Source organism: Podarcis raffonei, chromosome 5, assembly GCF_027172205.1.
Source record: "Podarcis raffonei isolate rPodRaf1 chromosome 5, rPodRaf1.pri, whole genome shotgun sequence".
Lineage (NCBI taxonomy): Eukaryota > Metazoa > Chordata > Lepidosauria > Squamata > Lacertidae > Podarcis > Podarcis raffonei.
In genome coordinates, this window is record NC_070606.1 from 101,609,544 (window position 1) to 101,631,680 (window position 22,137).

The window sequence follows — 22,137 nt, forward strand, 5'->3', positions numbered from 1 at the left end:
TTGATGGATCAAACCAAGGCCCATGCAATCCAATATTCTGTTTTCACCTAAAAAGGGGCGTTAAACTGGTCATAGCTTGAGAAGGGGAAGGATCTTGGCTCAGTCGCTGAGCACGTTTTGCATGCAGACAGTGTCAGGTTCAATCCCTGGGTAGAGCTGGGAATGCCTGCAGCCTGACACCTTGGACAGGTGCTGCCAGTTGGTGAGGACATTACTCAGCTAGATGCAGCAAAGGGTTTGACTCGGTAAAGGACAAATATTGATGGATTTAGGATCATTACAGGTCATGGGTGACAAATATTAAGAAATATGGAAAGTAACTCCAAGCCTCAAAATTCAAAGTTTTGCATTCAGTTTTCAAAAACGTGGCCAGGTGTTGAATCATACAGAATTGCATTCTTCTCCTTCTCCTGCTCTCCTTCATGGTTTCTCTGGTGCTTTTCAGAACACAGGAAGAGCCTCTGCTGGATGAGGCCCATGGCCCATCTGGCCCAGCACCCTGTTCTTACAGCAGCTGGCCAGATGCCTTAAAAGGGAGTCTGCAAGCAGGATTCGAACACAAGAGCAACTCTCTCCTCCTGGGTTTCCAACAACTTGCATTCAGAAGCATCGCTGCCTCCAACCTGGCTAGTGGCCGTCAGTGGTGGACTCTCTTCCTTCATCGGAGGTTTTACAATGGAGGCTGGATGGCGGTCTGTCGTCTGATAGCTGTGCTTTCAACTCAACAGTTCTCTGCTTCTGTGCTGCTGTGGCTTCCGATTGCGTTGAGTTGACTCAATATTTGTATCTCACTTTCCCAGCAACAAATGCCCAGCTCAAAGCAGCTCGGAATAACACTGGAGTCGCTATAATATCAAACACAACAGCTTAGAAAGCAAACAGAGACAGCAAGTTCACCAAAACAATTAATACTGGTCCAAAAAGTCATGGTAACTCGTAGCATTACTTCCCTGCTGCTGCTGCTGCTGCTGCCTCCTTCCCTTGGGGAAGCAATCCCTGAAGATGATCTAGGGTTCATTTCGCCACTGAAATCTGGCCCCCAAAGCAGCCCCTGTTTTGCCCACTGAAGCCGGAGAGGCTCTTTCCCGGCAGGGCGGCTTGTGCCAGGCGCGCGGAGGTGGTGCCAAGGAGGTGCCCGTGACTTTGGCTCCCGGAGCACCTGAAGCCTGACTTATTAACTTTATGAAAAGAGGCTGAGGCTTTGATGGCCCCGGAATTGCCTGGGACTGCAGGGACTGCCTTGTTCCCACGTACTTTCCTCTCCAAAGGGCTTTGTCTTGGCACTGGCGCTGTTGTGGGGCTTGGCTTTAACAGCCTCCCATAAAGATAGTGGCGAGAGAGAGAGAGAGAGAGAGAGAGAGAGAGAGAGAGAGAGAGCGTGCCAGCCAGGTTGTTGCGGGACAGCAGAGGAGGAGCAGCTGGCCTGGGCAAAGGGGCTCCTGCAGCTCAAGGCAAACAGGGCTTTTTTGAGGAGGGGGGTGGTTCTTTTTAAAATATATATAATTTTTATTTAATTTTCTGTTTTACAATTTAGAACACTCATTTAAACATCTTTAAAATATCAACGGCTTCTTCTCTTTCCATGGTTCATTTTGCATATCATATTTTACAAAGACTAAACCATTCAGTATTCCATTGTTGCATCCATCAAAACTTATTTACACTGTTGGATTTATCTTAATGCTGCCAATGTTTTCATCTGTACATAATTATTTCCCATATATTCAATAAGTGTTTTCCAAACGTCTCTAAATGTATGTTCTTCTTGTTCTCTTATTCTATATTTTAAGTCTGCAAGCTGCGCGTATTCCATCAACTTAAGTTGCCATTCTTCTGTGGTTGGGACCTCACTTGTTCTCCATTTTGGGGCTAACAAAACATGGGCCGCAGTAGTGACACACATAAATAACCTTTTTTGACAGCTGGGAATTTCAGTAGAATGATACCCAACAGAAAGGACTCTGGGTTTGGGGGGGGAAGTACTTTTAAACACTTTTTTCAATTCATGATGGATCATTTCCCAAAACTCTTTTACCCTTTTACAAGTCCACCAGCACCTCTTTAATCTCCTACCTTTGGACAGGAGATACAGAAGTATAGTCAGCCACACCAACAGGTTAAAGAACAGTTTTTATCCGTGGGCTGTTGGGCTGCTGGAGGGGAAAAAACAGCGGTGCAACTGACTTCTGACAAGCACACAGAGCGCGAACAAGACTGAGTGTATGGGGGGGGAGGAGTTCATTTAATTTCACTGCACACAGCTGGTGTAGTGACAATAAAGGTTTATTATTATTATTATTATTATTATGTAGAACATTCAGGAGGGGGCTGGCTCTAGAGAGCTGGGCAGCTGGCACCCGTAAAAAGAACCTACTGGATTAGGCCAAAGGGGGGGTCCATCTAGTCCACCATCCTGTTCTCACAGTGGCTGGACAGCTGCATGTGGGAAACCCACAAGCAGGATCCGAGCACAAGAGCGTCTCTCCCCTTCTGCAGTTCCCAGCAACGCTTCTGACTATGGAGGGCAGAACAGAGCCATCTTGCAAGGAACCATGGATAGCCCTCTCCTCCCCCCCCCCCCCCAGGGCTTGCTGTTGCTTTAGCGCTGTGGCTCCCAAGCACTTTCTGAGCTCCCGTTGCTCGGTCCCTGCTCCTGCCAACCTAGCAGTTTAAAAGCACACCAGTGCAAGTAGATAAATTGGTACCGCTCTGGTGGGAAGGTAAACGGCGTTTCCATGCGCTGCTCTGGTTTCCACCACAGTGTCTCGTCATGCCGGAATCGGTTTAGTCCTGCTGGCCACATGACCTGGAAAACTATCTGCGGAAAAACGCCGGCTCCCTTGGCCTGAAAGCGAGATGAGCGAAGCAACCCCATAGTCGCCTTTGACTGGACTTAACCGTCCAGAGGTCCATTACCTTTTGGTTCCTTCAACTCATTCCCAGTACCCCCTACTGTATAAAAAGCATTATTCAGAATAACAGTTTGCATGACCCAACGAAATAGCACAATAAGATTCCAAACAGCAGCAGCGAATTGCACATTTATTCAGGACGAAATCAAAACTGTTTAGTTTACTTAATTCAGTAACACGGATGAGCTTGATCTGGTGATAGCAGCTTTTCAAACTCTGACAGTCCTTTACGCCTCTGGCATCCCCCTGCCACCCCCTCGGCCCTTAGCAGCCTCCAGGGAATCCTACTGCCCACTTGCGGTAGCACTGATTGAGTTTCTCATCCTTTTTATCTCACTGGCCAGGGCAGGGGGCAGGCACCCAGGTGGGACCCCACCATCATCCCAAGGCTTGACTCCAGGAAGCAGACCTGGGTCTGCCCAGCTCAGCAATGCTTAGGCCTTTCTGGAGGCTGGTTCTGGCACACAAACACTCTCTGCACATGCTCAGGGGCTATTCTACATCGCAGACCTGATTGCTGTGAATCCAAAGATGGTAAAGAGGAGGAAGTGGGAGCAGGAGGACCCACAAGATTCACTGGAGGGTTCCCCCCCCAAAAGAGATGGATGACCAATTGTCAAGGTTTATTTAGCAGTGATTCCTACATTTCAGGGGGTTGGACTAGATGACCCTCGGGACCCCTTCCAACTCTTGGCTTCTGTAGTTCTCTGATCCTGCCTGATGATGAAAAGGACTTAGCCAAGAAACCCTTTCCCAAGGATACAAGGGAAGAAAAACAAAACCCTCCTGGCCTCTTGACTCCCTCAGGCTTAAAGGAAGAAGACAGAGGCTCTCTCTCGGCAGCCGTGCAAAAGCATGTTCACTCTTGAATGGAGAATGATTTTAAGTAAGTGGGAGGTGGGGGGGGCTGAGCTGGAGGAAGGAGGAGGAGGAGGGTGCAGCAGGAAGAATTGAGCCTGGGACTGGATCTCTTCTTAGAAGTGTGGGATGTGACTGGCCAGCCGGTCTCTGCCCTGAAAACTTTTTCTAAAAAAACTATTTTTATTGGTTTTTTCACAATTTTATACATTTTAACTTAACCATTTCAAACATTAAAATACAAGGTTCTTTTGAACCTTCAGACCCCATTCCCTCCCTCCATGGGTTCCATATTTAAGATTAAATTTACTGTTGTATATCCACAATTACCATAATTAGTTCCACATTACAAGTGTCATCACATCCCTGCCAATGATTGTAACTGTTTACAGTGGTCTTTTAAATAAATTACAAATTTACTCCAGTCTTTAGAAAATACTTGATCTTCCTGGTTTCGGATCTTCCCCGTCAATTTCGCCATCTCTTCATACTCCATCAGTTTCGTCTGCTATTCTTCTTTTGTTGGTACTTCTCCTTCCTTCCATCTCTGGGCTAGCAGCATTCACTAGCAGCTGCCAGGGGTTGCTCAGCCGTGTGAAAGAGCACTCTGCACACACTCAGGGTGCTGTTTTCTGTGTGTTGCAAGGCTGAGCCAGCCTCCAAAACAGCTCCTGGGGGTGGTCCGTTTCTTTCGGAAGGCTGGCCAGACAGGAGACCTTAAGAACAGAAGGAGAAGCCCTGAAGCAGCAGCCAAGAATCCCCTGCACACAGTGGCCCAAAACTGACGTTTAGTGAATCGAATGGGTCATTCTACAATGCTCCATGTGAAATCAGAACAGGATTTTTAATAATAATAATAATAATAATAATAATAATAATAATAATAATAATAATACAGAATGGACACCCCTGATAGGGACCTATTCGCCCAGCGAATGTCTTCTGTAGTTTCTGAAAAATGCAGGTATTTTCCTGCAGGTGTGTGTATTTTCCTGCATTTTTTCTTCTTCCACACCACTTACCGTTTTAATAATAATAATAATAATAATAATAATAATAATAATAATAATAATTTATTATTTATACCCCAGCCACTCTGGGCGGCTTCCAAAAAAAATATTTGCCCTGCTCCCAACCCCACATACAATATCTGAAGCTCGGGGTAGTTCTTCTGATGGAGGAGGAGGAGGCTGCAGCTGCAGCAACGCTGATGCCATGACCAATCTATCAGTTGCTGTTGTTTTCGAGTGGCGGGTGGCCTGCGATTCCTGCCGGCTCAGAGGTCTTCCCTGTGAAACCCAGATGGATGTCCCACTGGGCTGGGCTTCTCCAGCACCAGATCCACCCTTAAACCCCTTGCAACCACCCAGGCAGCCTTCTATCTGCTTCTCAATCTTGGAGCAGTTACCTTACGCCCTCCATAAACAAATAAAGCAATCACGGTCCTTGTGACAGATTTGTGCCTCTCTGCCCTGGAGACTTGGCAGGGTCATCTGGCTCCCCAGAAGAGAACTTGGCAAGCTCTGCAAGCTGCCTGGGGAGGCTTCTCCGAGAAAGGGGGGCTTCCAGGCTGGGATCAGCTCATGACCCTGGCAGCCCTGGCATGGTGTAACCCACAGGAGCAAGAGATCAGGGACCCCCACTCCCTCTTCCCTTTCCCCAGGCACCTACTTAAGGTGGGAAGCTGACTGGGCAGACCCTGAGACCCTTTGTGAGGTAGCAGACAACTGGGGTTTCTGGAGGCAGGTTCTGGAGTATGTGGTTCATGAGAAGCTGATGATGGTGATGAATTGTTGCACCTATATATCCTGCCTTTTCTTCAAGGAGTTCATATATGGCATATGGGTCTCCTCCTCCCCGTTCTGTCCACACAGCAACCCTTGGCTGAGAGGCCTGTTGTTTTTGTCCATGTATAGTTCAAGCCATGGTTTTCCCAGTAGTGATGTGTGGAAGTGAGAGCTGGACCATCAAGAAGGCTGATTGCCGAAGAATGGATGCTTTTGAATTCTGGTGCTGGAGGAGACTCTTGAGAGTCCCATGGACTGCAAGGAGATCAAACCTCTCCATTCTGAAGGAAATCAGCCCTGAGTGCTCACTGGAAGGACAGATCCTGAAGCTGAGGCTCCAAGACTTTGGCCACCTCATGAGAAGAGAAGACTCCCTGGAAAAGACCCTGATGTTGGGAAAGATGGAGGGCCCAAGGAGAAGGGGACAACAGAGGACGAGATGGTTGGACAGTGTTCTCTAAGCTACCAGCATGAGTTTGACCAAACTGCGGGAGGCAGTGGAAGACAGGAGTGCCTGGCGTGCTCTGGTCCAGGGGGTCACAAAGAGTCGGACACGACTAAACGACTAAACAACAACAGGCTGAGAGGCAGCGACTGGTCCACTTCATTGCTGAGTGGGGATTCAAACCCTGGTCTCTCCCAAGTCGTAGTCCTGCACTCTAACCGTGACGCCACATGGCAGCAACAAGGGTCAGCCTGGGAATAAGTTTGCAAAAAGAGGAAAGCAAAGCTCTTTGCCCCCCACTTCCACATCATGCAAGGCCCTTGCCAGGCCCCTCCCCAGGAGGGGATTCCCTGCAAATACTCAAAATCCAGGAAGTGGGGAGGGGTCTTCATGTTTTCCCAGTGATAACATATGGGTATTTTAAAGGGATAACCTTTAAAACCCTCAGGAGGTTGTGGCCTCTCCTTCCTTGGAGGTTTTTAAGCAGAGGTTGGGTGGCCATCTGTCATGGATGCTTGAGCTGAGATTCCTGCATTGCCGGGGGTTGGACTGGATGACCCCTGGGGTCCCTGACAATCAGGCACACCGAGCTGGGCCCCACATGGGCAAGGGCTGTCTTATCTGCATGATGTCACGCCCCTGGTGCCCCCTCCCCATCGGGCCACGCCTGTCCGGGCCCCCTGGTGATTGCTGCGAGGGGGGGCAAAGAGAGCAGAAATCACCCTCCAAGCCGCCCTACTGGCCCTCGCCCAGGGGTGGCGGGGAATGGCAGCCCCCTCAATATTGGGTGGGGACTCTTTCCCCTGCCTCAAAATATTGAGGAGGCTGAATCCCCTTGCGCCCCATATAACCTGTCTACAATTCTGTGATTCTATGATCAGGCCATTTTTGTTACCCCTTTGTGGGTGGGGAAGGTCTCTGCCAGGGGTCAGCAAACTTTTTCAGCCGTGGGCCGGTCCACTGTCCCTCAGACCTTGTGGGGGGCCGGACTAGATTTTGAAGAAAGTATATGAACGAATTCCTGTGCCCCACAAATAACCCAGAGATGCATTTTAAATAAAAGCACACATTCTACTCCTGTAAAAACACGCTGATTCCCAGACCGTCCATGGGCCAGATTGAGAAGGCAATTGGGCCGGATCCAGCCCCTGGGGAGCATCCCATTCAATAACCAGCTGGGGAAAAGACTGGGAGAGCCATTGAACGAAGCCAAAAGGAGCAGCCCCCCCCCCCGCCAGGTTCCCACTTTGGCTGCCTGTCTGTGTGCGAGTTGCGTCTCAGGAGGTGTGGGGAAGGGAACGCTCTGGCTCTGGGAGCTCTGCAAACATGTCTCTTCTTTCCTGGACTTTATTTTTCTCACGGTCTATGAAAAGGCGAGATCAGGTGATATGTGTGGGACTGGCCCCAGCCAGGTGCAGATCAGGTGGGGAAGGAGGAGGAGGAGGAGGAAGCGGGTGGTGGACTTGTGCAGCAAAGGAGAGAGAGAGAGAGAGAGAGAGAGAGAGAGAGAGAGAGAGAGAGAGAGAGAGAGAGAGAGAGAGAGAGAGAGAGAGAGCTTTTGATGAGAGCAGCCCAGTCCTTGGCAGGCGAGTGAGTCAGCCTAAAGCCGGCAGAGCAGACTGTGGGAATCCAAGTGTGAGAAAGTCAGTCAAGCGAGGGGGGGGGGGGGGAAGAGAGAAGGGAAAGAAGGAGGGGTGAGACACCTCCTAGGCCTCCGGCAAAATACTCCACTGCCCCCACTGCCTCCCTCCGCAAGATGCCAGGGCTGGAGCCAGGTAGCAGGCGAAGCAGAGAGAGCCTGGCAAGGCCCAGCCAGGAGCCTTTTCCTCCTCCAACGACTGAGGCAGGCTTGGCCCCTGCAGCTTTGAAGGGCCACCCTGGCAGCTGTAAAGCAGAGGAGCAGCGAGGAGCCGCCCCGATGGCGAGGGGGGAACACTTGCCCCACCCCCAGCCCCTAACAGCCCAGGGAGGTGATCCAGAGCGCCGCAGGCAGGCTCTGGGTGGCAGCTGGCCAGAGAGGACATGCCGTGCCTGTTCCCAAGGATGAGGCACAGAGGAGCCTGCCAAATCCTGGGCCAGTCCATCTCCCTCAGTGCAGCCAACACTGGCTGGCGGCAGCGGCACTCCAGCTTCCAGCCCTGCCTGGAGTCGCTGCCAGGGAATAGCTGCCAGGATTCCTGCATTGCGGGGGGTTGGGCTAGATGACCGCTTGGAGTCCCTTCCTCCTCTCTGATTATATGATTGAACCTGCAGCCGTCGGCTCCTGAATTAGGGCCCTTTCCCAAACAGCTTCTGGGCAGAGAGTTCAAAGGCCTGGTCCCTAAACATCAGGGGAAGCCCTTCCCAGGTATGAACCCCGGGCCTTGTTCAGCAGCTGCTCAAACCTTTAGAATATCCGGACCCTTCCGTTGAATTTGAGGGTTGTGGTGGCGTTTTAACGATATTGCTAAACCCCTCAAGATCCTGCAGCTTTTCTCCTTGACTGCGTGGGTGCCAGCCCCCCACCCCCGGAGTTGGCTTCTGTGTCAGGGAATGAATATGAAAGAAAGCAATTTATGTCTCTGAATGGAGCCATCATTACTGAGCAGTGAGAGTGGCCTCTTGCAGCCAAAGATGCCTAGCTTAAAAGCAAACGACCCTCTGTGTGTGTGTGTGTGTGTGAAAAAAGGCTGCAGAGATGCTCCTTGCATCAATGCTGCTGTGCTGTGCAGTAATGAGGCAACCCAGGGGCTGCCACTGTCTCTCCCCCCCCCCCAAATTCTCATGACTGTCAAGCCAATTTCATGGGAAGGAAGTGAAAGGATTACCTCCCCCCCTCCCAACTTGTAGGTGAGATTCCAAAGCTCCCTTCGGCTTCTACCATCAGGCGACCAATCCTGTCCAGGAAGACCGCCCCCCCCCCAAATGTGGGAGGAGGAAGCAGGGAATCAGTCTCCGGAGACACCCCACCCCCACCCCAATTTCAGGGTGCCTGGGAAACCCTTCCAGAAATGGAGCCAAATTATTGTTATCATGATTATATAATCAGAGTATTTGTGCCCGCTTTCCCCCCTGACAACGACTCAAGGTGGCTTACGGATAAAAATAAGAACAAGGAAAAACACAAGGGCAAAAGCACCACCAGAGAAAGGGCACAGCACCCTCAAGAGTGCCCTGGGGATGCCAACGCTGCCCCCTTTGCCCAGCCCTTCATTGTGGCTCTTATTTTAGCTGTCTTGGAGCAAAGGAATTGCATGTCATCTCTGGCCAGCCCTTAAGTTCTAAATTCCCCCAAATCCTGGGAGATGCAGGGGTGTGTGTTTCTGTGTGTGTGTGCCTGCCTTGTGGGTCTTTCATCCCCTGCAAGAGAAAGCCCTTCTCTTCAAGCCAAAGGGCAACCCTTTTGCTGGGGGCTCCTGCTGGAGCTCTGAAACCTGCTCTCCAAATAAATCCCCCCTCTCAAAGCCTCCCTCTTGGGCAGCCACAGACAGACCCCCGTGAAGAGGAGCCTGCTGCCACGGCTGCCCCCAGCCCAACCTCTTCCCCAACCCCAGAGGCTGAGCTTTCATTTTAAAAAAGGCCTCTAGTCCTCCCAGAGAACTTTGGAACTCCCTGCCTAGTGAAGCTAGATGGGCTGCCTCCTTGCTGGCAGGTGGGAACTGACTGCGTTTTGAGGAAAGAGCTGGCGCTGTGGTATTTGTATTGTTGCGATTATCTGTCTTCCTAATAGATCCTTTTAATACATTGCTTTAATTCTATTTGTGTTTAATAACTTTCTAATGATTATTTCCCCATGATTTTAAATTTTCTGTTTGATGTGTAAAGCGGCTCTGAGTTCCAGTCTGGGGGAAAGGCAGGCTATAACAACAACAAAACAACATGAAGCAAAACCTGCAGGCAGCCTCTAGGTGGTTTCTGTGAGAAGGAGCCTATCAAGCACTTCCCAGCCGATGAGTGAAGGGAGGGCTGTGATTGTTGGCTGAGCTGCTTGGACACCAGACTGGAGGACTCTGATGGCAGTGCCGCAAAACATGCCCCAAAATACTGGGAGGTGGCCTAGTTATCTCCCGCTTGGACTACTGCAATGCGCTCAACGTGGGGCTACCTTTGAAGGTGACCCGGAAACTGCAATTAATCCAGAATGCGGCAGCTAGACTGGGGACTGGGAGCGGCCGCCAGGACCACATAACACCGGTCCTGAAAGACCTACATTGGCTCCCAGTACGTTTCCGAGCACAATTCAAAGTGTTGGTGCTGACCTTGAAAGCCCTAAATGGCCTCGGTCCAGTATATCTGAAGGAGCGTCTCCTCCCCCATCCTTCTGCCCGGACACTGAGATCCAGCACTGAAGACCTTCTGGAGGTTTCCTCAGTGCGAGAAGTGAGGTTACAGGGAACCAGACAGAGGGCCTTCTTGGTAGTGGCACCCTCCCTTCAGATGTGAAGGAAATAATCAGCTATCCTATCTTTAAAAGACATCTGAAGGCAGCCCTGTTCAGGGAAGTTTTTAATATTTAATGCTGTATTGTTTTTAACACTCGATTGGGAGCCGCCCAGAGTGTCTGGGGAAACTCAGCCAGATGGGCAGGGTATAAATAATAAATTATTATTATTATTATATTATTATGATGAGCTCAAAAGAATTCTTCAGATCACATTTCCAAAAAAACCTGAAGCCTTTCTATTAGTGATCATTGGTGATGAGATCCCTATGAAGGTACACAACTTACTTCTTTATGCAACAGCGGCAGCCAGAATAGCATAAATTGGAAAGAAAGAGAAACCTCAACCAAAGAGAAACAAGGGCTGCACAAATTGTCAGAATTCACAGAACTTGCAAATATGACAGCCAAAGTAAGGAATCAGAATGGGGTAAAAGGCAAAGGGCGAATAGGATAGTTTTGGGGAAGATTTTAAAAAATATTACACTAAAATCGATTTACAAGCAGGGGTATTCCTATGAACAGCAGTTAAATACAGGAAATATTATTTATTAGCCCAGGGTGGGCTAATAAACTGATATGCAGCAATGCTGAGAATGCCATGGAAGGTCAGGTTGGGAAGTCTGCACAGAAATCATGCATGATGGTAAAGTACAATGTGTCAATCGAAAAATGGAAACTGCATGAACAATTTTTTAAAAGGGCTCTCTGGGGTCCTGAAGAGCTGCTGTTTCCCCTCTCCCTTTTAATGTACTTTCCCCGTGACTGTTTCATTTTCTAGGCAGAAATTCCACAGGTTAAACCTTTTCTCCCTATGGCAATGCCATTTTGGGGGAAGTTTCGCCCTGGTGGTTCTCTCCCTCCTTCTGTCTTGTGCCACCCCTCCCCCACCCCACCCGTGGCAACCATTTTTTGACTGTCCCCCCCCCCCAGTCTCTCACAATTCAAAGTGCCCCCCCTTCGGAAAAGGGTGGGGGCCCCTGCTGCAACCTCTTTTGATATTGAACTTTAAATGGCTGTAAACTTCCCTGGCAGGTAAGAAATCAACAGCAGCAAGAAGAATTCAGGACTTTTGGCTCTTGTTTTCCAAAACTTGCAAATCGAATGAAAGGTTGAAGAGCTGGTGAAGTTCATACATAGGGAGAAAAAAGCCATTAGCCAAGAAGAAAAGGAGCTCCTCCCTGCATGGAAATGGAGAAAGTTTGTCGCGGTTACAGTCTTCTTCCAAATTTTTCAGTACACAGATCCGCTCACTCTTCTACATACTGATGCCCTGCTTTGCACTGCAAGCCTCTTACACTGCCAAGGTAACTTTGAGGCAATACTTAATACAGTTACAGAAAGGTAGCCGTGTTGGTCTGCCATAGTCAAAACAAAAAAATGTTTTCCTTCCAGTAGCACCTTAAAGACCAACTAAGTTAGTTCTTGGTATGAGCTTTCGTGCGCATGCACACTTCTTCAGATACACTTAATAGTTATACTTAATAGTACTTAATAGTACTTAATAGCACTTAATAGTAATAGTTAATAGTTACTGAGGTCCCGTCTAAGTGCGCAGATTCCCTGACACGTTTTCACAGAGGCGGCTTGTTAACAGTGGCAAGAATTAAAAATAAAAATCATCGTATATCCATTTCTAAGCAAGATACATTTCCACCCCCGGAGGATGGAGAGTGACCTCGAGGAGAACCGCTGGGCTCTGCCCCCGGGTCCGCCCTCGCCTCCCCGCACCCGCAGCTCCTCTGGGTCGCCAGGAGGGTCCCTGGGAGGCGTCGTCCCCCCAAAAAGAGAGTTGCAGCCACCCGCAAAAGAAGGAAACCCTCGCTCCCCAGACTTGGCCTCCAGAGCCCCGTCCCCATCTGCAGGCTGCTCTGTACAGCCGCCCAGTTCAGTTCCCTCTAACATTAAAGCCAAGACAATAATGCCCCCCCCTAATTTGGGGTTTTTTTTGGAGGGGCGAGGAACTTGGAAGCAATTAAGTTCGCCCCTCCCCTGAAAAGGGGTCCGCGAATCTCCAGATTCCCCCCCACACAACCCCGCAAGGTGCAGGGGGCGCTGAGCCAGGCAGGCACCTCGAACATTTTGGGAGAGGGGAACACCCAGATGTGCCCCCTTCCCCGTTTGCCGAACCAGAACGAGCGTCCTCGCCTCGGCCAGGGGCCGGGCAGCATTCTTCAGGGGTGGGGATGCGGAGGAGTCCCCCCCCCCGCCTGCTCTGAGGCCGCATTCCTGCCCCCGCTCCCCTTAGGCTGGGTTTTCCCAGGCTCTGGGGCGTCGGCGGCAGCTGCTGCTGCGGGCCGCGCGCCCGGCTTCCCTCCCCGACGGCTCCGTCCAAGCCGCGCGCCAAGGAGCGCACAAGTCCCCGGGGGGGGCAGGAGGGGGAGAGGGCGGCGGCCGCAATAAAACCTCCTGGCACGTGCTGGGCTCGGAGCTGCCGCTGGCGAAGGCCCCGCTGCCCTTTACTCGCGAGGAGCGGCCGTCCTGCTCAGTCGACCCCGCTCCCTACACTTCTCTCCTCGCCGTCGGGATCCCGGCCCCGAAGAGGCGGCTGCGCTCCGGCTCGACAGCATCTTCGAGAGGTGCAGGGACGGACAGGTGCGCCTCATCCTCAAGCCCCCAACCCCGCATCTTGCATTGGGGACAAGGTCGAGGAAATCCTCGCCCCGTCTTCGCGTGAGCAGGACACCAGCTAAGGGGGTCCCCACCCGCCAGCGACCCTTTCCGACCCCGTCGGTGGGCGGCCGGGGATCCTTAGCGGATCCCCATTTAACTGCTGCACAGGGTGCTCTCGGGGGGGAAAGCTCGGAGAGCGAGCCCCCGAGGCCTGGCTGCGAGGCGGAGCCCCGAACCCGTCGGGTGTCCGTGCGCGCGGCGCGGCAAGGGTTAAAGCCAAGCGAGCGGCTGGTGATTGACAGGGCGGCCCCTGGTGCCCGGGGTGGCGGGGAGGGGGGGGTGTCCGGGCGCGCGCCATTGGCCGCCGGGCGTTGCGCCGGGCGGCCAATGGGTGCGCGCCGTCCACGAGCGGGGCCGCGTGCCTCCGGCTCCCATTGGCTGAAAGTCACTGTGGGAAAGAAAGTTTGGGAAGTTTCACACGAGCCGTTCGCGTGCAGCGCAGCCTATAAATAGGCGCCGCCGGGCGGGGAGGCGGCCGGGATTGCGCCGCGCAGGGAGGCAGCAGCAGCAGCAGCAGACGACGGAGAGCGCGCGCCAGGCAGCCGCCGCCTGTGACCCGCCCCGTCCCTCCGGGCTGCTCCACCGCGCGCGCCCGCCCGTCCGCCTGCCTGGCCGTGCGCGTCCCGGTTGCCAGGGCGGCTTGGGAAGCAGACGCCGCAGCTCCGGCTCCTTTGGACTCGCCACCGCCCGGAGAGCCGCTCGCCTGGCACCCTCGACGGCGCCTTCTTCCCACGACTCGAGGGGTTCGCGGCGGCGTTGGCGGCTTTCCCCGCCGGGCTTCTCTGGGGGCCAGGATGCCCGCCGACCTGATGGAGAAGAGTTCCTCGTCGCCCGTGGCCGCCACCCCGGCCAGCATCCACGCCACGCCCGACAAGCCCCGCACGGCCTCGGACCACCGGAAGGTAACAGCCGGCGGGGCGTCGGGGGGCCGCTCTTCTCCGCTCCCCTCCCCGTCCCCCCCCTTCCTTCCTGCGGGTCTGACGGGCGCTTGTCTCTTGCAGTCGTCCAAGCCCATCATGGAGAAGCGGCGGCGCGCGCGGATCAACGAGAGCCTCGGGCAGCTCAAGACACTCATCTTGGACGCGCTCAAGAAGGACGTAAGTGGCCGGAGAAAGGAACCTCCCGGGCGGCGGGGGGGGGGCATCGGCCTTCGCGGGAAAGGGGCCCCCATCTCCGGCTCCCGAAGGCCGGGCGACCCCCAGGCAGGCTGTGCATTCGAGGAGGCAGAACGCCGCCCTGCCCGGGAAGGCTGCGGGACGTCACTCTCACATCCACCCTGTGGGGTGTGCCCTCGCCCCACATCAAAAAGCCAGGAACCCCATGGCCTTCCAGGGTCCAAAGTCTTCCCATGTGGTTATTATTATTATTATTAAAATATCAAATAATTAAATGTTCTTTGTAAATTTATTAAGTACTATATCTTAACACCCCGACGATAAATCCCACCCTCACAATTAGTGGGGATATTGCCTGGGGGCGACCTGCCAGCCCCCTTTTTCTGGGAAAATGCCGACCAGCGCCTGCTGCCCTTCTGGGACCTGGGGGTGAGGGTCTTCCTTCGCTTTCCAGCCGAGATTCATCCCTCCTTTGAGATCCTCCTGTGCCCAGACTCTCTCCCTCGCCCGCCCCCCCCCCAGCGTGTCGCCCCCTGGTGCTCACTCTCCCCCCCCCCTTGCCTTGCAGAGCTCCCGGCACTCCAAGCTGGAGAAAGCGGACATATTAGAAATGACAGTCAAGCATTTGAGAAACCTGCAGCGAGCGCAGATGACGGGTGAGTGGCTGGCCGGGCTGGGCGCGCGCCAGAGAGAGAGAGAGAGAGAGAGAGAGAGAGAGAGAGAGAGAGAGAGAGAGAGAGAGAGAGAGAGAGAGCGCGTGTCCCCCTCCCTCCCTCCCTGCCCCCCTCCCTGCCCCTCCCTCTCCAGAGGTGATTTCTTCCAGGCTTCCGCCTGCGGTTTTGAATGCCATTCAAGCTGTGTTTTACTGACTTGGCGAAGGCGGCCTTTCCCACGGTCTGGGTCTTATTTATAGCCACAACTCCAAGTTGTTACTGTTCCGGAAAAGAGGTGGGGGGGGGGAGAGAGAAGAGAGAGGGTGGCAGCTTGCAGGCAGAGGAAATGGGGACGGGATAATGAGAAGCAAACGGGACACATCCTGCTGCTCCTGCTGTAGGAGGCGAGAGCCTCCCCCCCTTCTCCTTGTTAAGGCTTCCCTTTGTTTAAAGCTGTGTGCAACCTTGGCAGGCAGCCTCTGAATGGAGGGCGCTTCTGCGCTGCAGAGATCTATGCCCTTGAATCCTAGAATCGAAGGGACCCCAAGCATCATCTAGACCAACCCCCTGCAGAGTGTGTGTGTGTGTGTGTGTGTCCTGTTCAACCCCCTAACACTTTTTCTTGGCTGCCTCTCCCTCCTTCCCAAGGCTGAATGCTCTGGTCTCTGCGCCTCTCTGTCTTTCTGACATTGCCTCTTTCCTTCCCTTCTTCTTCCAGCCGCGCTGAATACAGACCCCACTGTCCTGGGTAAATACCGGGCCGGATTCAACGAGTGCATGAACGAGGTGACCCGCTTCCTCTCCACCTGCGAGGGGGTGAACGCCGAGGTGCGAACCCGACTGCTGGGACACCTGGCCAGCTGCATGAGCCAGATCAACGCCATGAACTATCCTGCCCCTCAGCCGTCCTCTGCTGCCCTGCCGCTGCCACCCCACCCCGCGGCCCCTGGGGGCCAGCACGGCCCCTCTTTCGGGCAGCCCCTGGTGCAGATCCCAGCGGGCGCGGTGCCCCCTGCCGCCAGCGTCGTGCCGTGCAAGCTGGGCAGCCCGGCCGGGGAAAGCACCAAGGTGTACGGAGGCTTCCAGCTGGTGCCAGCCTCCGACGGGCAGTTCGCCTTCCTCATCCCCAGCACGGCCTTTGGGCCCCCGCACAGCAACGCCGTCATCCCCCTCTACGCTGACGGGGGCATGGGCTCCGCGTTGCCCCCCGCTGCCTCGGTCTCTCCTGCGTCTGGCGCCCCATCGCTTTCGGCAGATTCGGTGTGGAGGCCTTGGTGAAAGCAGGCGAGGGGCTGGCGGCCCACCCACCCTTCGGCCTCTGGACTTTGGGTCAGGACTTGGAGTGCCCCCACCCCTGTGGCCAGGGCTCTGGGTTCTCTTCCTCCGAGGGAGCCAGCGACCTTCTGGTTCTCTGGCTGTAAATAGCTGTCTACTGTTCATATTGGATTGTGCCTTCATTTGTACCATAGCAAATGCTCTCCTCTCCCTTTTCTTTTCCGTGGCTTTTCACGTGGCCTGTGCAAGTGTGCACACGCTTGTGAAAGAGTCCACATTTCTGAGTCCACCTCTCCCCCCCCCCTTTCTGGCTTTGTCTCTGCCCAACTCCTTTTATTTTCAGTGACACCAAAGACCTGTTTGTTCTTAACAACGAGGAAAGCCTTTCCTTCCTTTTGGAAGTTATTTGATAAAAATAAAAGAGACATTTAGCATTGTGTGTGCTGCAATAGCCTGGTGTGGGTGCAGCTCTCTCCTTTGTGCAGCAGGCGGTGTGGTTGGGGGGGGGATGAGGGTGCAGGACCCTGAGCTGGGGCTCTCCTGGCGCCCATGAGTTCACTCTGTTTGCCTGGCTGCTCATAAAGAGCCAAATCACATGGCCTACAAACCTGATAAGTTCCTTGCCAATTCCCTTTTATCTTCAAAAGTGACCCCTGAATTTAATCCACACAGTAGCAGAGGGGAGGGAGGTCATGATAAGGCCGCCTATCAATGCTATGTGCAAAAAAGACCTTTTCCTCCTATTCTGAAGTGTCTCACATATGTACACACACATTTCCCAATTTTCCCCCATGCAGCACAAAAATGGCAGTATAGCCTTTGCTCCCTGCTTGGCCCTAGAAGGACTGTGCATCTCTGGTTCCAAGGGTCTCGGACAGCAGATTTGTGAGTCTGCCTGGGATCCTGGGAAGCGCTTGTTGCTATAGAGTGGACAATGGATCCTAAGCCTGCTCTCCATCTAAAGCAACTATCGTACCCCCTTGTATAAGGTGGGGAGGAGCGCAGCAATGCCCCTGGACTAGCCATGGGGAAGTGATGGACTACAGCCTGCAGATAAACACTTACTAGGGCCTGGAGTTTGTGAAGACCCAGCCTTTTGCAGGTAGAACATGGGGCTGTTTTAAGGAGAAAAGGCCAGGAAAGTGGGTATATTGATTCTTTCCTAAGTAGCTTTGGAAGTTCCTGGCTGGAAAGGGGAGCCAACCCTGTCTGGTTGGCAGACACTGGCAAAATGTTGGCTAGACCATTGGTGGGTCATAGAATTGTAGAGTTGGGACCCCGAGGGTCACCTGGTCCATCCCTTGCAATGCAGAAATCAAGGTCCACAGCTGGCTGAACATCTGCACCCCAACCCTGGCCTGCCCCTCTGATGATTCTGCATCATGTGGAGGGCCATGGAGCCTCTGTCTTGGCCCTGTGCTGCTGCTGTTCAAATCTGCAGGTGGTACAAAGTTGGGAGGTTTGGCTGACACGCCGGGAGATCAACCCCAGATGAAAAGAAACAACTATCTTCTCAAGGTTGGAACATAGAACTGAAAGCAGCAAGCTGGATTTCAACAGAGCCAGGTAAAAACCTGCAGCTGGCTGCAAAAGATCATAGGACTAGGGAGGCCTACTTCAATGTAAGGTAATCCTAAGTTAGGTCCAGTCGTGGCCGACTCTGGGGTTGTGGCGCTCATCTCACTTTACTGGCCAAGGGGGCCGGTGTACAGCTTCTGGGTCATGTGGCCAGCAGGACTAAGCCGCTTCTGGCGAACCAGAGCAGCGCACGGAAATGCCGTTTACCTTCCCGCCAGAGCGGTACCTATTTATCTACTTGCACTTTGACGTGCTTACGAACTGCTAGGTTGGCAGGAGCAGGGACTGAGCAATGGGAGCTCACTCCATCACGGGGATTCGAACCGCCAACCTTCTGATCAGCAAGTCCTAGGCTCTGTGGTTTAACCCACAGTGCCACCCACTTCCCACAGGTACTCCTAGGCTGTATCAAAATCAAGAGAAGCCCAGCATTCCCTTCTCCCTTCTGTTCTGGTCAGGCCACCTCAAGAGTATGGTGGCTCTTTCCCGGCAGGGCATTCCAGCAGGGCATTGCGCAAGTGAAGAGTGCCCAGGTCTGGGATCCAGCATAAAGTTCTTTCTCCAAGGAATAATGGAAACTTGTTTAGGCTGGAGAAGAGAAGCTGAACAGGAGCCATGACTCTGTTCTCCCAAAACCCGAGGGACTCCTAGAGGCAGACTCTCGGAGAAGGGAAGGGGTGAGGCTAGTGGACACTGAGAGGGGCAGACTCTCAATGAGAGGAAACAGCAGATTCTGGCTGAACATCTGAAGGTCCTTCAGAGCTGGGCCTGTCTGACCAGGGACAGAGGCTGCCTGCCTGCCTGCGGAGGTGGTGACCTCCCCTTCCCCATGGGTCAGAGACTTGAGGGACTGCTGTCGGGGATGCTGAGACAGGAGTCCATCAAATCATAAAAATGTAGAGTTGGAAGGGATCCGGGGGTCATCTAGTCCAACCCCCTGCCATGCAGGAATCACTCATCCCTGACATTCAACCTCTGCTTAAAAGCCTCCAAGACAACAACGGATTTTTGAATAAACAGAGATGGAGGTCGCTGGACTGATGACTTAAGGGAGGTGGGGGAGGCAGTGTGGAAACAGGTGGAGCAGTGGGGGGAGCCCATCTGCAGGGAATCAGTTCAGACCTCTGCCCCCTCCCGAGGGGCGAGAAGCAGAGGCAGAAAGGGAAACTGGAGGGTGTGGCCCGCGACAGGCTAGCTGCGAGGGAATGCGGCCCCCAGCAGGGAAAAGGGTTCTCCTGACTGAGGATCTCATTGCAGCTGTCAGGCCCCCTCGCAATGCTCCCTTTTTGGGGGGGCGGGGAAGCAACACACGCTTTCCCCCCAGAACAGCTTAAGCGGGGGTGCATCCCTGCGGGGCGGGAAAGCAAAAGAGGATTTGCCCGGACCAAGAGCAACATTTTCCAGCAGGGGCCGTACCTCTGCCCCCACCCCATTCATCTTCGACACCCCCCCCCCTGGGTCAATGCTTCCTGAGCGAAGGCCGGGCTGCTGTGTGCTTCGCCCCACGGCCCTTGGCCCGCCCCACATCCATGCAGCTCCGGACCTCCCAGGGAAGCCGGGGCAGCCGCCCCTACCCTAAGTCATTTTGCACGCTCCTTTCCTCCGCCCCCGGGCCTGGCCGGGCGGCGATGATTTAACACCCGCCACATCTGGTTGTGATCAGGCCTGGCGTTTCCTTTGCCCCCCCTAATGGATAAAACATGTGGAGAGGGGCGCTTGCCTTCGGAGCAGCAGCAGCCCTCCCCCCGCCCCTTAGTCATGCCCCATTTGCAGGCGAGATGGGGGAGAGCCGGATAAAGGGCAGGCTTGCCTTTCAGTGCCCCCCCGCCCCGCCCCCTTAATAACTCAGCCCGTGCTGAGAATTCCTCGCAAATCCCCCCCAACAAAGGCGGCCGAATTCCCGCTGGAGAGACCAGGTGCCTGCCTGCCTTGCGCTCAGGTGTTGAGGAAAGGAACGCGGCGGGGGGAGAGGGGGGCTCCAGCCCCTGTCAGCACAGGCCCACGGGCCTCCCTCCTTGGAAAGGCCCCAGGCGCCCAGGCAAAGGAGCCCCTCCTGTCAAGGGTGCATTTTGGGACAGTTTGGGGCCCCTGTTGCTGGCATCCGTCTGCCGCGAGAAACAATGGAGTCTGCCTCCGAGGGTGAAGCCAAACCGCTGCCTTAGCAGCACCCAGGGGGCCACGCAGGCCCTGGGCCGTGTGCAGGAAGGCCCTGGGCTGCCCAGTTGCGCCCCTGCTCTCTAAAATAAATCGCTTTATTCGAGGTGGCGCGTTATGAAAAGGGGGCCAGCCTGAGCTTGGAGGTCGCCCCCTGCCGTGTCCCATCATAGCAGGCTGGATGGAAGCAGCTGGCTCGGGGCAACCCAGGATTTGAACCCAGGTCTCTCCCAGGCCCTAGTCAGACACGCTAACCACTACGGCACGCTCTGCTCTTGAGTCCTGGCCGCCTCCTGCTGCCCACGTTTCCCGCTCACCTGGCTGAGAATCCGGGCGCCCGGAGCCCCGGCTGCCTCTAGGCTTCACTCCGCCTGGGACTCTGCACCCCCTTGGCCCGCCCAGCTCCCCCACCTGCCCGTTCCCTCCGGCCGCCTTCAGCTTTTGGTTCTGGGCTGTGTGCGCTGGCAGCCGAGGAGCCAGGGAGCCTCTCTGTGCGTCGCTGCGCCCGGCCGGCTGCTAAGTGCTCCGCGTCGAACTCCGTCCCGGGCGAGGTCGTGAGAAAGGAGCGACGGGCAGGCGGCCAGGGAGCGAGCGCCTCCCGCCACGCGAAGTTACGCCGGGTCGAGCCCCTGCCCAGAGCCCCAAAATCCTACTATGGTCGAGTTTGAAGAGACTCCCCAGGGTCATCTAGCCCAAACCTCCCCCTGCAACGCAGGAATCTCAGCTAAAGCATTCAGGGCAGGTGGCCACCCAAGCTCTGCTTGAAAGCTCTCCAACAAATCACTGATGTGTAGAGTTGGAAGGGATTCCCAAGGGTCATCTAGGCTAACCCCCTGCAATGTCGGACTCGCAGCTCAAGAATCCTGGCCAGAGCCTCTGTTGAATACCTCAGGTGATGGAGAGTCCCTCCACCCCACTGTGTAAGAGCTCTCAGAAAGTTATTCCTGATGATTCAGAAGCATGCAGGATTGGCCTGCCTTCTGCTCCTCTTTGAGAGAAGTACAGGGGTTCCTCGGTTAAGAACTTAATTCATTCCGGAGGTCCGTTCTTAATCTGAAACTGTTCTTAACCTGAAGCTAATGGGGCCTCCTGCTGCCGCCACGCCGCCGGAGAACAGTATCTGTTCTCATCCTGAAGGAAAGTTCTTAACCCGAGGTACTATTTCTGGGTTAGCAGAGTCTGTAACCTGAAGCGTCTGTAACCTGAAGTGCCTGTAATCCGAGGTGCCACTGTACTTCCTTCCACCTCTGCTTTCCTTAGAGCTTCCACCTTGCAAGACTGGCCCAATGCATTCTCCTTCCCTTTTTTTTTAATTTATATTTATTGAGATTTTAACAATAAACTCATCACTAACAATAACAATAACAATAGCAACAAAAACCACTACACACTACACAAATACAAAGAAAAAATACGAAACAAGAAAGAAAAATGAACAATCAAACACGTACAAGAAAAAGAAAAACAGCACATAAAAATAAACTTTCCAAAATGTCCTTTCATTAACTTGTTCCTTTGACTTCCTCTCGCCTCCCTTTTTGCATTCTATTTTAATTTGTTATTTTAGCAAATCCTTCTGATTTAACATTACCTGCTTTTTCATAATAATATATTACACACACTCTTAAAAACAACTTTTGCAAAAGTCAAATTGTTTAATACCAGTCTCTTTCTAAACTTCTTTAATTTTGCTGTATTTCTGTAAATAGTCTTTAAATTTCTTCCATTCTTCTTCCACCTTCTCTTCTCCCTGGTCTCGAATTCTGCTGGTCATTTCTGCCATTTAATGCATTCTCCTTCCCAAGTCTAAGGACAAAGGGGTTCTTCCTGGCTTTTAGGGTGCTGCTGGCCTCGCCTGTCTTTTTCACAGAGAAGGGATCCCCTGCCTTGGCCCTGAGCTCCCCGGAGCTGGCTTTGGGGTTTGCCAGCTGGTTCTTTGTACCCAGCTGCACCTTGTGGCCGCAAAACCACCCTGTGCTCAAAGGCTCTGACAGCCATTTTCTAGGCGAAGAGATAATTTTCTGCACCCTTCAATTTTTAAACTTAGATTTTGTGTATTGCCCCCTGCAATCTAAATCCGGCATCTTTTGCATAAATCACCAAGTGTGAGGCAGTGGCTTTAATGACGTGCCTCCTGTTTTTGTTCTTCTGGAAGCTCTCAATTTGAGACCAGAATGTTATTTGGGGATGGATGGGTGAATCAGATGAGGAAGATGGAGATTAATTATTTTTGCAAGTAAGCTCAAGCCAGGACCGTTTGCTGGAGA

The 22,137-nt window shown here is 53.4% G+C and overlaps 1 protein-coding gene across 2 annotated transcripts; it reads left to right on the forward strand.

Annotated features, from left to right (window-relative positions):
* The first annotated feature begins 13,493 nt into the window (after positions 1 to 13,493).
* Positions 13,494 to 16,575, forward strand: HES1 (hes family bHLH transcription factor 1). Of its 2 annotated transcripts, XM_053390898.1 has the most exons (4): positions 13,508 to 13,997; positions 14,097 to 14,192; positions 14,779 to 14,866; positions 15,582 to 16,575. In XM_053390898.1, exons 1-4 carry the CDS (start codon positions 13,890 to 13,892, stop codon positions 16,139 to 16,141), a joined length of 852 nt encoding a protein of 283 aa, XP_053246873.1. In that variant the 5' UTR covers positions 13,508 to 13,889; the 3' UTR covers positions 16,142 to 16,575. The 2 variants fall into 2 exon arrangements, with proteins under 2 accessions (XP_053246872.1, XP_053246873.1); XM_053390897.1 differs by having other exon boundaries at positions 13,494 to 14,192.
* Positions 16,576 to 22,137: the final 5,562 nt, after the last annotated feature.

Bases quoted from the DNA above. Each gene is read 5' to 3' on its own strand.
- HES1 (XM_053390897.1), top strand. From the start codon at position 13,890: ATGCCCGCCGACCTGATGGAGAAGAGTTCCTCGTCGCCCGTGGCCGCC. The intron at 14,193-14,778 runs GTAAGTGGCCGG...CTTGCCTTGCAG, and splicing joins TGGACGCGCTCAAGAAGGAC to AGCTCCCGGCACTCCAAGCT. The intron at 14,867-15,581 runs GTGAGTGGCTGG...TTCTTCTTCCAG, and splicing joins GCAGCGAGCGCAGATGACGG to CCGCGCTGAATACAGACCCC.